Source organism: Atta cephalotes (assembly GCF_000143395.1).
Source record: "Atta cephalotes unplaced genomic scaffold scaffold00037, whole genome shotgun sequence".
In the NCBI taxonomy this organism is placed as follows: domain Eukaryota; kingdom Metazoa; phylum Arthropoda; class Insecta; order Hymenoptera; family Formicidae; genus Atta; species Atta cephalotes.
The window spans coordinates 1,492,012-1,504,253 of NW_012130101.1; the positions used below are offsets into that span (position 1 = coordinate 1,492,012).

The window sequence follows — 12,242 nt, forward strand, 5'->3', positions numbered from 1 at the left end:
TCTCTCTCTCTCTCTCTCTCTCTCTCTCTCTCTCTCTCTCTCTCTCTCTCTCTCTCTCTCTCCTCTCTCCTCCTCTCTCTCTCTCTCTTTCCCTTTTTTCCTCTTTCCATCTTTCTGTCCTGTCTGCTATTATCTTCTGGAGAGTGTATACAAAGAGATCGGTAAGAACTTTCTTATCGTGTTATCAGCATTAACGATGGTCGCCGTTCCCTTTCTTCTTTCGAGCGGTTATCGATCTGAGGCGCGCCGAGTGCTCATTATCTCCGCTTATTACAAACGGTTCATCGTCCGCGCGATGTACGCTGCCGCGCCAATTAAGAATATCTAATCCCCGCGAAACGCGGTCACGGGGTAAATCCGATAGCGACGTGAATGCGCGAGCGTGTGGTAAACAGTCGCGCGTTCACGTCTATAATTGGATGAGAGGTATCTCGTCATTTTCGCCGTGCTGAGGCATGCGAGATAATCCACTTCTGCGAGAAAGAAAGTATGAAATTATGAGAAATTACAAAATCCCGAGGGATGAAAGTTTCTTTCGCAAGAATATATACATTCGGTCGCGGAACAAAAGTTCGTAACGCTACTTCATTTGTAACTTGTTTAAAAAAAATCGGCAACTATCGAGAGAGCGAAGTTTGACTCTAAAAATCTGTTTTTTTAATTGCAATATACAACGCACATACAACTGCAAAAAATTGATTTAACTTTAATACATATTTCTTTAAATAAGAAATACTGCTTTTCTTTTAGACACAGTCGACAAACGTATTGTTCTTCTCTATTATTCATTGAATGCCACAGTGAGAAAAAAAATAAAAAAATTTATTTTTGAGATGTTTATTTCACTGAAATACTTAAACACGGTGAAATAAAATTTTATTCCTAGCAAATAAAAATTTTAACAAAACCATTTATCTATTTTATCTTTTTATAATTAATGACATATATATTTTATAGAAATATACATTTTGTCGTCAAATTTTTTAAATCGATAAACATTGAAGAAAACCTCAGTTTAATATTTATTTGCGAATATTTCGATTTTTTTCTCAGTGTATTTGTATGTATAGTTATATGCATGTATTGAAAGAGAGAAAGGAGGGAGATGCTATTGAGTGATGAATGCATCGTCGAGAACATTAAGATACGGGCTCACCTAGTTATGCCATCGGCATAACGCAGATAGATTCATCGTTCCACTATTCTAATTCAAGTGTCGGGATATCCTTAAATAGCGATATCTATTTATGGACACCGCAAATCGAAGTATTCCTTTGCGAAAATGTGATTTCATTTAATCGAATAATACAATTCGATGTGATAATATTCTGTGATTTAATCGTCGCCAACATTGAATGAATTTTTAAAATAGCTCGAAATCTGTCAATTCTTCCTCTTGTTTGTGGATTGCTTTTACATTCTATATTTAAATATCCAAAATGCCTTTTGAAAGATTGACAAATTCACTCCAAGAATCAAAAAGCATAAAGAAAACCAGCAAGCTCAATTCCTACGGGTTAAAGATTGAAGGTGCGGTTTATATTACCTTCTCGCAAAATTGCTATAACAAACTTTTAGCAAACTGAATAAATAGGAAAAGGTCAAGACTTTTCAGAAGCTACAGACTATAAAGTAATAGTACTGCAATTTCTGGTGATCGAAGATCCATTATCAAAATTAAAGAGATTTATTCTAAAAAGGATGATGCGTGTGTAGCTGTGTAAAGCTACGTGTCACATTATTCGAATTAGATATTAGAATTTGAGTTAGATAATTTTAGTTTTAATCTGTTTCATTCTTATTGGCTGTATTCTAATCCTCAATCTTCAATGCGTAATGTGACATGGACTGAAACGGTAGATTCATAATTAACAGATCTCGGATTCGATCTTTATATGTATATGCCTCGGAGATTGATTCATTTGTCCATTTCTTGATTTACTAATATAGATTAACTTTAATTTTGGTTTAACTTTTTATCTTTTTCTAGTTAAGAATCAGAAAAAAAATAACGAGTAAATTAAACCGAGATAGTAGATTAAAAGTAGAGTAGATTATTGGGAAAAATATGTGGACACAGTTAAAAAAATTTCGACTGAAAAGGCGACTTCGTAATTCTATTTCGGAAATGAATTTTTTAAAATATACATAATCTAAAAATTAAAAAAAATATTTATATACACTCATCTCTTGTATAATCAGAAAAGTCTATATTTTCCAATATCTCTAAATCTTTCGATAACGTCGAATTTAATTTAAAAGAAGTTTAATTTAAAAAGAAGTTTATTTCTAGATTTCGTTCTTTTTGTAAAAAACGCACTATAACATCTCTTTTATGAAAAGATGTACTTATAAATTAAAAATATGTATATACTTTGCGCGCGAGAGGTATCGTGAGAAAAAAAAATAAAACATTCCCTTTTAATAAATATATTCAAAGATGATGGGCGGATGTACAAATCAATATTAGACAATGAATTGATTAGATTCGAAGAATGATTTAATGTGCAAATTTGCAAGACCACAATAAGCGGAAATTAATTGCTTCATTGATGCAACTTGATTGCTTCGCTGATGCAATTTAAACATGGTAATGTGTTAATTTCTATACGGTTTACATAGTGATGAAATGACGTCATTACATTTATCTACAGTCGTGTGATACACAAATATGATTAAAGTCTATTCATAATGGAAAGCCAAATCTGATTTTCACACTTACGAATTAATGTCTCGTAATTTTTATAGCGATGCGCTAATTGTTATGGAAATACAAAAAGTTTACATGAGTCGCCCTAAAGCTATTAAAATACTGTTACTTTTTTTTCCATTACTGACAGTTTGCTTAAAAGAAATTGAATATACATTACATCTTGATGCTAACATATATATTCTAAAAATTATGTTTATGTCTATATAATAAAGCTATCACTTATGTAGAAAATATTGAATTTTTACAGTTTTGAATGCGACGACATACGTAACAGAATTTAATTTGCATGATCAATGAAAAAAAGATGCATCATATTAATTCAATATTATGCAAAAAGAACGACTAAAATAGAATCCATAATTTTCCAAGATCTATATATCAGAAACACAAGTTCTATGAAAAAACAGTACGTCGAAAGACATAGTTCTTGAAAAGTTTAGAAAGCATAACGCGTACGTATGTCCTCTAGTTTCTTTGACACCTCGGATGGCGTTCTCTCGAGATCGCCAGAGATGCTTTTCTGTTTAGTAGGCTCGATTGAGTTGAATTGCTCGCAAAGATCACCGTCGATGACATTTTTTACAGGGTAATAGTACGATCGGAAGGACAGATGATCCCTGCCACACAGAGGAGGGTGCTCTGATCGCATGTGCATTTCCAGATGCTGGAAGAAATCGTGATCCTCGTGGCTTGTGAATGGCACGAGCACGCCTACTGTTCCACTTAGGGTCGTGTAAACCAGACTCTCAGAACCACCGGGTATGAGAGTTGCCTTCTGTAACGACATCACTGTCTCGCCGACGTGGAAACACGCCACTGTGTCCGCTTTTTGACTGGCGCCATTCAACAATCCTCTATCCCATAGAGCCTTGTTTCCGGTAGGATCTTCATCCACGTCATCATTAATACCAGTCGCCAATCGTATCTGAAAAGAAATAAAAAAAAGACGGAAATGTAACAAGTCAAATTGATACACAAACGTACTGCGAAAAAGATAAAATATTTTGCAGAATACAAACTAACAATAACATTACACAATGTTATAACTTTCTATTCAATAATGTAACTGTATTAAAGACAAGACTTTTAATTTTCCAGAAAAGTTTGCAAAATTCTCTGATTCCTTGATTTATGATTCTATTTACAATTATGGCTCTGTACAATTTTGATGCGTTATATTATATTTGTTATTAAGTGAGAAATTATAATATTGATAAAGTTATGTTTGTATTCTGTGAGATAAGACGTGAACTTACCACAGCTATGTTTCCGAATTTGTCGGCGGTGGCGACGGTATCGTAATCTAATACGCATGTCGTCGTGATCCACCTAGGATGTGTGTCGTCCGCGAAAACAATTAACTGATTCTCCTGGCGCTTGTACCTCACTGCATATACAGATTCCTGTACGTCGCTGACGTAGATCCGTTGGCCGATTGCGTTTATGGATACGACTGCGTTCGGTATATGTTTGTTCTCGCACTTACGCAATAATTTCTTTTTACCCATGTCGTAAAGCCGTAACATTCTACCCACGCCAACTAGTACTCGGCCTTGATATGGACAAATGGCTAACGGTACTTCATCTAACGGAGATTTGTGCAGCAGTTCGATACTGGTACAGTCTGGATTTACTCTGAAATACAAAGCAATCATTTTTCATTATTTTGTCGAGAGAATGTTTTACATTCGTTAAAAAATATTATAAAAATCAGTGTAGTCTTGACCTATTCTTGGCCTATTCTGAACTTCTTACACGATTCTTCTTTTCTTTTTCTCTTCAATGGAAAGAAAAGATGAACTGTGCAAGAACTTTAGCTAAAAAGAACAGGCCTATTATGTATCAGAGAAAATATTGTATAATGAGATATCTTACTTGTATGTGTAAAGAAAACCGCCATTGCTAACTCTAGGATTTAATTGAAATTCCTTCGCGACTCCAACGATGAGAAACAATTGATCACCTTGATTGGCAAATTTTACGAGGCAAAGACTGTGGAGAAAAGAAAAGATTTATAACATTGGACAACTACAATTTTGATTGAAATAGATAAAAATTGTTCTTTTAATCAAGATTGTTTTTTCTTTACCATAACGCGGCTAGATTTTGCTCGAAACGATGCACTTCGAATGTTTCTCCGGTGGTCGGTGCCATTAGTCTTAACATGGAAGCCCACAATCCCGGGCCAGCTCGCGGGGCACCGAAAACCGCCTCGTTTGGCTCCTCCGACATGAAAGCTTCCGCCAATTCTCTAGCGACAGCCGCCTCCTCGGCGCCAGCCGCCTCTTGCATTTCATCCGCCATCTGCTGTCTTCTCTGTTGCTTTGTCTCCTCCGTGTAAGCATTGTGCTCCGTTTCTATGACTATTAGGTGTGCAGAATCTGTATGAATTGCGAACTTCCTCGGAGTGTACTCCAGTGGAAAGCTAACTTGATTGAACACGGCCCCTAGTTTTTCGAGCGCCAAGATCCTCAATGTATTTGTCGATATGGCGACGATACCCTCTGGACATTGCTCGGAACTGAAGCCCGACGCGAATTCAAGACTCTCGTATGACAGGGGCGTTAAGTGGAAACGATTCTGGTGGTAATAACTCAGCCAGGACCGGCTGCTCATCGCCAACACCGCCTGATTACCTTGCATTCGTATTCTGAAGAGCTTCACTGGTCGAGAACCTAGGTAGCGTGTTCTCGTGTCTGCGAGATCTCCGGAAATAGGATCTAACACAGTTCTAAGCAACACACCGTTCTGCAAACCTGCAATTAATGACGACAGTAATACATACAACATGCATTAAAGACATTCGATTATTTAGTTTTTAGAAACATAAGCTTGCTATGAGCAGAAAATACAAATGTAAATTCGTATATTGCCTATATTGCATATAAAATTTACCTATATTCAGGTACAAACTGGATTGCTGTGGCGCCGCATCCTCGGAATTGTCGGCCTCTTTAGCGCCCATTTCCACGATGCATAAACTCTCCGCAGCTGCTGGTAACGCCTGCATACTTCTTGGAGCTAGACAATCTGAGGGATCCAACGATATTATCCTCACTGTATTATCCTGCAGACCGACAGCAAGGAACCATGAACGTTGCTCGCCAACTGCAACGTTTCCGAGGGCCATGCACATTACTTCCGAGGGCATCTTTTTTCTTTCCGTATATTCGTTCAATTGTCCGGTCTGAAAAGGATGCATTAATAGAAAGTCATTGATGAGAAATTTCACGATATCTTGTTCACTCTCCATCAAACCTAATTATTAAACAAGGTTTAACTAAATCGTTCAAGATGAAATGAGTGGTATGCTCTTCGCATCTTTACGTCTCTGAGAATAAGGAATTAAATAACTCAGAGAGAACAAATGATGCGATCATTAGAATAATCGCGAAAACATTAAGAAAGAATCATTATATTAAATACGTACAGGATCCATCTCGAAGTAGACTAGTTCTCCTCCAGTGAGGGCAATCACAACTTGACGTTGATTGACTGCACATTTTACGATCGTCTTCTTGCCAGGTGCCTTCCATTCATTAACACGCTTATCCGCTCGGATGTGACGTATACCGTCAGGATATACCTAAAAGAAATTTGAGATTTCAGATAATTCAGGTAATCACATATATCATGTATTTAATAATAAAATATAATATAATATAGATTCTATCATTGTAAAAATTAAAAAATCTTTGTAATATAGTTGTTGGGCCTGTAGTACCAGGAAAGTTTGGATTAGATCCGGAACGTTCCAACGATGCGTGAGCCCGAATATTTTAGCACTTTTTTGCGACCGGCACGTGGTCAACCAGGTGCCGGAGATACCGAGTGCAATCGAGAAAAATTATATAATCCCATGCATATACCATTCTGTCCCAAAAATATGAATTTTTTGCAATTATTTTGTCAGACAAAAATGTGATTATTTTTGTCAGATAATTAATCCACCAATTGTAAGGAAAGTTATTTAATTTGATTCAATTTATAATTTAAAAATATGCTTTAGTGATCGAATCAAAATTTACTTACTTTAATTTTACATTACTCTCAAACTTAACACAATATGGGATACATGGTTCACGCATAGAGCCCATCGATTATGATACGATATAATTTCCATGTGCATTGTACCTGCACCAATGCGTCCTCGCCTAAGGCGGAGCAACTCAAGGTCGGTGTTGTACCGAGAAAACCCGAGTCCGTCACTTCCTCGACAGTCTCGCCGATACTGAGTACGAGTGTGGCATTCACGAAGGAGACTATGATGTATGCATCATATTCCTCTGCAATCAAAATTACAAAGCTCATCCTCAATACATAGGGGAATGCGTCGTTGAATCGAATATTTGAATTTGCACAGAGAAAGATTATATATATATATATATACGTATATATATAACATTTAGGTGTCCTCGATTATTCGAAACTGCGCACGCTCTCGTGGGGCACGGAAAGAGTCGACTTTTGCTTTTTGTTAAATTTTTACCGAACAAAACGACTCTTACTCGTGCCAATTTCGCGCCGAGGTCCCTTACCTTTCGGTCATTCAGAGTTCTGTGGGTCAACCAATAGCGCGCTGGCATCCTGAAAGAGAGAACTGGTGTTTGATAAGAGTGTATCAAGCCACCAGGTTCATTAATATCTTTTTACAAAACCGATTGCCGTTCTTGCTTTTTAAAGCAAAATTTATTTTCTTTTGCAAATTATATTAAGTACTAGTGTTCTTACCGCAAAGCTTTTCGCAAATTTATTCGAACTATGCTGTTGAGCTACTTACGATCCACTTTCGTAAAAGAGAATGAACAAAATCATAGAAATCTACGATATTTCTGATTGCGTAGAATATTTTATATTTCGTCGCTTTGCATGTATAGAAAATTTTTGAAAAGAATAAAGATAGATGAGAAATGTGGAAAGTAAGATCTCAACAAAGACAGCTAAAACTTATCGGAATATCGAGTAGGCAAGTCAAGTGAAAACATGCAGACAAATTGTTCGATACGTAAAAATATCATTCGACTAACCATCGATTCTTCTCTTCACGGTCCAAACAGCGTTTGGATTACCAGGCAGCTCGCTCACGGCCATCTCGGAAACTTCGAGACCGTGGCGTAACACTCGCAATGTGGATCGCGGTCCTCGTCCACAAGCGATGTACAATTGCGGCGTGTCTTCGTTCGCCAGATCTGCTACCTACAGCCGCCACGATCAAAAATTCTTATAAACATCTGCTTCTCGTCTCCTCTCCACAAATGCAATAAGGAAGCAAAAAATATCGTATTATGCTTATCTCTCTAAGTATTCACTTCAATTTGCAATAACAAACCAAAGGCGACGTAGAGAATTTTGCTATCGCACATTATCCCACAAGAAAGAGACACAAGAGTAATGTCTCCTTCTTACTTTAAGTGCATATTCGAATAAAATTTGTATAAGTTGTTTATTAAGATTGTACAAAAAAAAATCCTTGAGAATTCCTAGATTTTCCAGGTGAGATTTTTAAAATGAAATTTTGAAATAAAATGGAATATAAATAACGTAAACTGCATGTATTTTGTAAATTAATAGAAGAGTTTCAGAGAGTATATCTGTTCTCCTTTTGCAATTAGGGCCACGAAGCCTATAAGATGATAAAAGCAATTACATAATATAATAAATTACTGTTCTGCCGTCACCCTAATTTTTTTAAAATTCGTTTTTTTTAACCATTTATGAAAATATATGTGAATATACGCAAATATACAGTGTCCTGCGAGATTTCTGCCAAACGCTTTTTGTAGAGTCCATAGAGCGGATTAGAATCGAAAAGTTCTTTACCATTTTGCAATTTTCACGCTGGTTGACGAGATATTAATTACTAAAAGTTGTCAAATATTTGTCTTCAATAATTTTTTACTCAAATATTATCAATTTTATAGAAAAACAGCAAAAGACAAAAATAGCTAATTTTCTTCTCATAAAGTTTTGAGAATTTTTAATATCGTATTTTCTCATGTTAGTAAAAATAGTTGTCAATAAAAAAATACTGTATTAAAAATTGATAAAAATTTTGAAAAAATTCTTAGAGCTCTATGAGAAGAAAATAAACAAGTTTTATCTCTTGCTATTTTTCTGTGAAATTGATAGTTCGAAAAAATTATTAAAGATTAATATTCGGCAATTTTTAGTAATTAATATTTCGTCAATAATGGCGAAAATTGCAAAATAATAGAATTTTTCGACTCAGTTTAGTCCACTCTACAAAAAGTGTTTGGCAGAATCTTCGCGGGATACCTTATATTTATAACTGATTGCAATATTTTTTATTATCAAGAAAATAAAAAAACAATTAGAACAGAATTTAAATTAAATAAAAATTCCAAAAATATTTTTGAATACAAATAAAATGCCATTTTTGATTTTCAAGATTTTTTTCAAGATTAAAATAAAAATTCTTCGAAAATTCTAGGTTTCTTAGATAGTAAACATCCTCGTACTTTATAAAATATTTCACCTGGCAAGCCATTATGGGCGAGAGACTGTCCATTTCATCGACCAATACTAGATTTCGGAGCGGTCGCGGGGCGAAGAAGAAAGTGTCTCCTTCTTCTAACGGCATCGCTGAACTGAATTCGGGCTCATCATCGTCGTCTCCGAGATGCGCTATTTGATACAGGTAACTAAAAAAGGACAATGTAATTGCGCTGCTCGTAATCGTTTAAATGCATGCGCGAGGATATTAATACAATCTACAATACTAACTGGTTTCCAAATTCCGAGGCGACGAACAGGAATCCCGTTTTCAAGACGCACATACTTGCTGCTACGGGTACAGTATCGAAGTACTTCAGCTTGATCTCAGTGACCATATCTTCATCCGTTTCGAGGGTAATCTTGAAGATATCACCCTGCTCCGTCTGCGCCAAAAAGAAGAACATGCTCTTCGTTTTATGTGTAGCCGAACACACGAATATCATTCCTCTCTCGGGATCATCTAAATCATTACGACGTCGCGGGATCGGACAACGTATGTCATGCTGATCCCCGAGATTTTTGTATGTAAGATAGTTCTCGGAACAAATGAGCACACCACTTGGGCCGTCATTACCGCCAGGTACAGATACGAGAAAGTTAGCGTGTTCTTCTAATGGCTCGCTGTATTTTCGCACTACGTGATTCAGACCAAGATCAAGCTCATACAGTGTAAGAGTTTGTTGCGTTTTCACTGCTGCATCGCCCGTAGGGTCGCTATCGGCTTCCTGGATAAACATTTTTACGAAATGTATCAAATATTTATATACAGATAAGAAAAATGCAAATCTAATGGAGTATCATCATAAATAAAAAGATGTAATCAATGTTAATCAGTTGAAACACGGTATATAATCATATGATATCGATAATATCTGTTATATAATAAAAAAATTATGTAAGTTTACCTCGTAATCAATCTCTAAACATGCAAACATAGGATTTTCGAAACCAACATCGACACCAACTGTATGATACACTAGTGTGTTGCTCTTATGAGCTTCCAATGGAGAAGAGATTGTAAGACGAGCCTCAGCATCTCTGTTAAGAATGTACACAAGTTTCTGTTTTTCGATAGCACCTAAAACAAAAATACCAAAATGTTACATCACTGATTTGCTTCAAGTTGTAATTTTTATTATTCATAAAGTACCATCATTAATAAAAGAAGTTGTAATCAATGCTAATCAGTTGAAACACGAACAAAGTAATCATATGGCACTTAACAATCATATCGTTCATTTGTTACCATAATGTCATAACTAAAAAAAAACGTTTTCCAGAAAATGGATTTAAATGTTTTGAATCAATTTAAAAAATTTCATAATATTAAATTATTTTAAAATGTAATTGTGTCATATTTTGTAAGTTTTAACTCGAGAGCCAAAACACAAATCCACTGATGCAAAAAAAAATTCAATGTGATTTGTGAACAAAATTTTGGAGACTGAGAAGTGTTGATAAGCTCAGATATGTATCAATACTTTACAATTTCTGAAATCTTATTCACATTAATTCTTTTTGTATTGATGGCTTTACATTTTGGCTCAGAAGTTAAAATTAGATAGTTTCTGTTCTAAAAAATATATGTAAGAATCTCTTAATAATTCTTATTCTTAATTCTTGTATATTTGTTAAAGTGATAAAAATTAACTCAGGACATAAATGACCATTCTGTGTAATAAAGAAATAGAAAAATTCCTTGATATATTTTTGTTGAAAAAATATATCATACTGTACCTATCATAACTGCTCTTCCTTTTGGATCAATGGCAAGATATTGGCCAGGAACAATGCGTCTACATCCACTTTTGCCAAAAGTCTCTTGATGTACTTTCTCAAAGATGTTCTTGGCAGAAATATACTCTAATATTACTATACGCCCGGAATCTGATCCGACGACAATGTAATCCTTCGTCCCGCCGGTAAGTCTGAACGCCATGAGAGATCGGATAATGCCGAAAACCTCGACGGTCAACAGGGTATGGACTTTTCCCGTATTTGGATCCGGTCGTAGTAACTCTAACGATTTACCACGGGAGACGAGGATCTCCTGCATTTTGCTGCCGGAGAAATTACCGTGCACCGCGTGCGTGATGCCCGTGGCACGTTGAAGAGTCAAATTGTATAGATACATCTTGGCCTGCTAGATCGTTGCTTTTTCCTATTCCTTGATTTTTCGAATAATTAATAAATGAATGGAGGGCTTTATGCTCTCGATAAAAATCTCCGAGAGTCCATGCTCTGAAACGACATGAGAAATTCTATCTAATAATTCAACACGACGCAAATCATCGTTTTTACTTCAAAATTAACTCAAAATATACGTTAACGGAAAAATAAGAGCAGCTATGTGAGCGGATGATCGCTAAGAATATTATTTTACCTCGATCGAGCCTTCAACGTGATGATGCTAAACGATGCTTCCGGATTTTTTCTTAGATGACCGGTTGTTCACACCACTACAGCCATTATGAAGGAGAGAGCCGGAGAGAAACCAGACATCAGACTCTCTTGACGGCCATTCCTCTATTTATTTCGCCGGAAACGCGCGTCTGTCTCTCGCTATTGGCTGTAGAGACTGTAGTTATGTAATCAAAGTACAGTCGGTTCGTGATTTGATTATTACCGTTGAAGCCAGCCTATCATGATGGAGGTAATACGAAATTTCCTATCGGATACTGGCTGTGTTACAAAATTCACTGCCAACGCTGAAAATCTATAGTTTACGTCTGTATGTATATTATACAATACTGATTTTCAATACTGATAATGAATTTTGGAACACAGCTTATGTCTTCTAGAAACTTTAATTTATCCCTAGGAAACGAGTTCTCCTATTAGATATCGTGTGTCGGACTAAAAATTTGTATAAATCTTGAAAACGATTGTTTTGATGATTAATATAATTGATGACATATTAAACGTTTATTAAATAAAGAATAACTTTTTGTGAAAGATTAAAATAATAAAATAGCACCGCTTGCGGCTATTTTATTTTAATCTTTCACAAAAA

The 12,242-nt window shown here is 35.7% G+C and overlaps 1 protein-coding gene across 1 annotated transcript; it reads right to left on the reverse strand.

The window, feature by feature from the left end:
- Positions 1 to 3,149: 3,149 nt before the first annotated feature.
- LOC105621764 (splicing factor 3B subunit 3) lies at positions 3,150 to 11,363 on the reverse strand. Its single transcript, XM_012203219.1, has 12 exons — positions 10,967 to 11,363; positions 10,135 to 10,307; positions 9,458 to 9,954; positions 9,210 to 9,375; positions 7,741 to 7,909; positions 6,848 to 6,999; positions 6,144 to 6,299; positions 5,609 to 5,900; positions 4,803 to 5,469; positions 4,589 to 4,705; positions 3,970 to 4,348; positions 3,150 to 3,638 (listed from the first exon to the last, which is right to left on the reverse strand). The coding sequence occupies exons 1-12, from the start codon at positions 11,361 to 11,363 to the stop codon at positions 3,150 to 3,152; spliced, it is 3,654 nt and encodes a 1,217-aa protein (XP_012058609.1).
- Between the last annotated feature and the right edge of the window lie 879 nt (positions 11,364 to 12,242).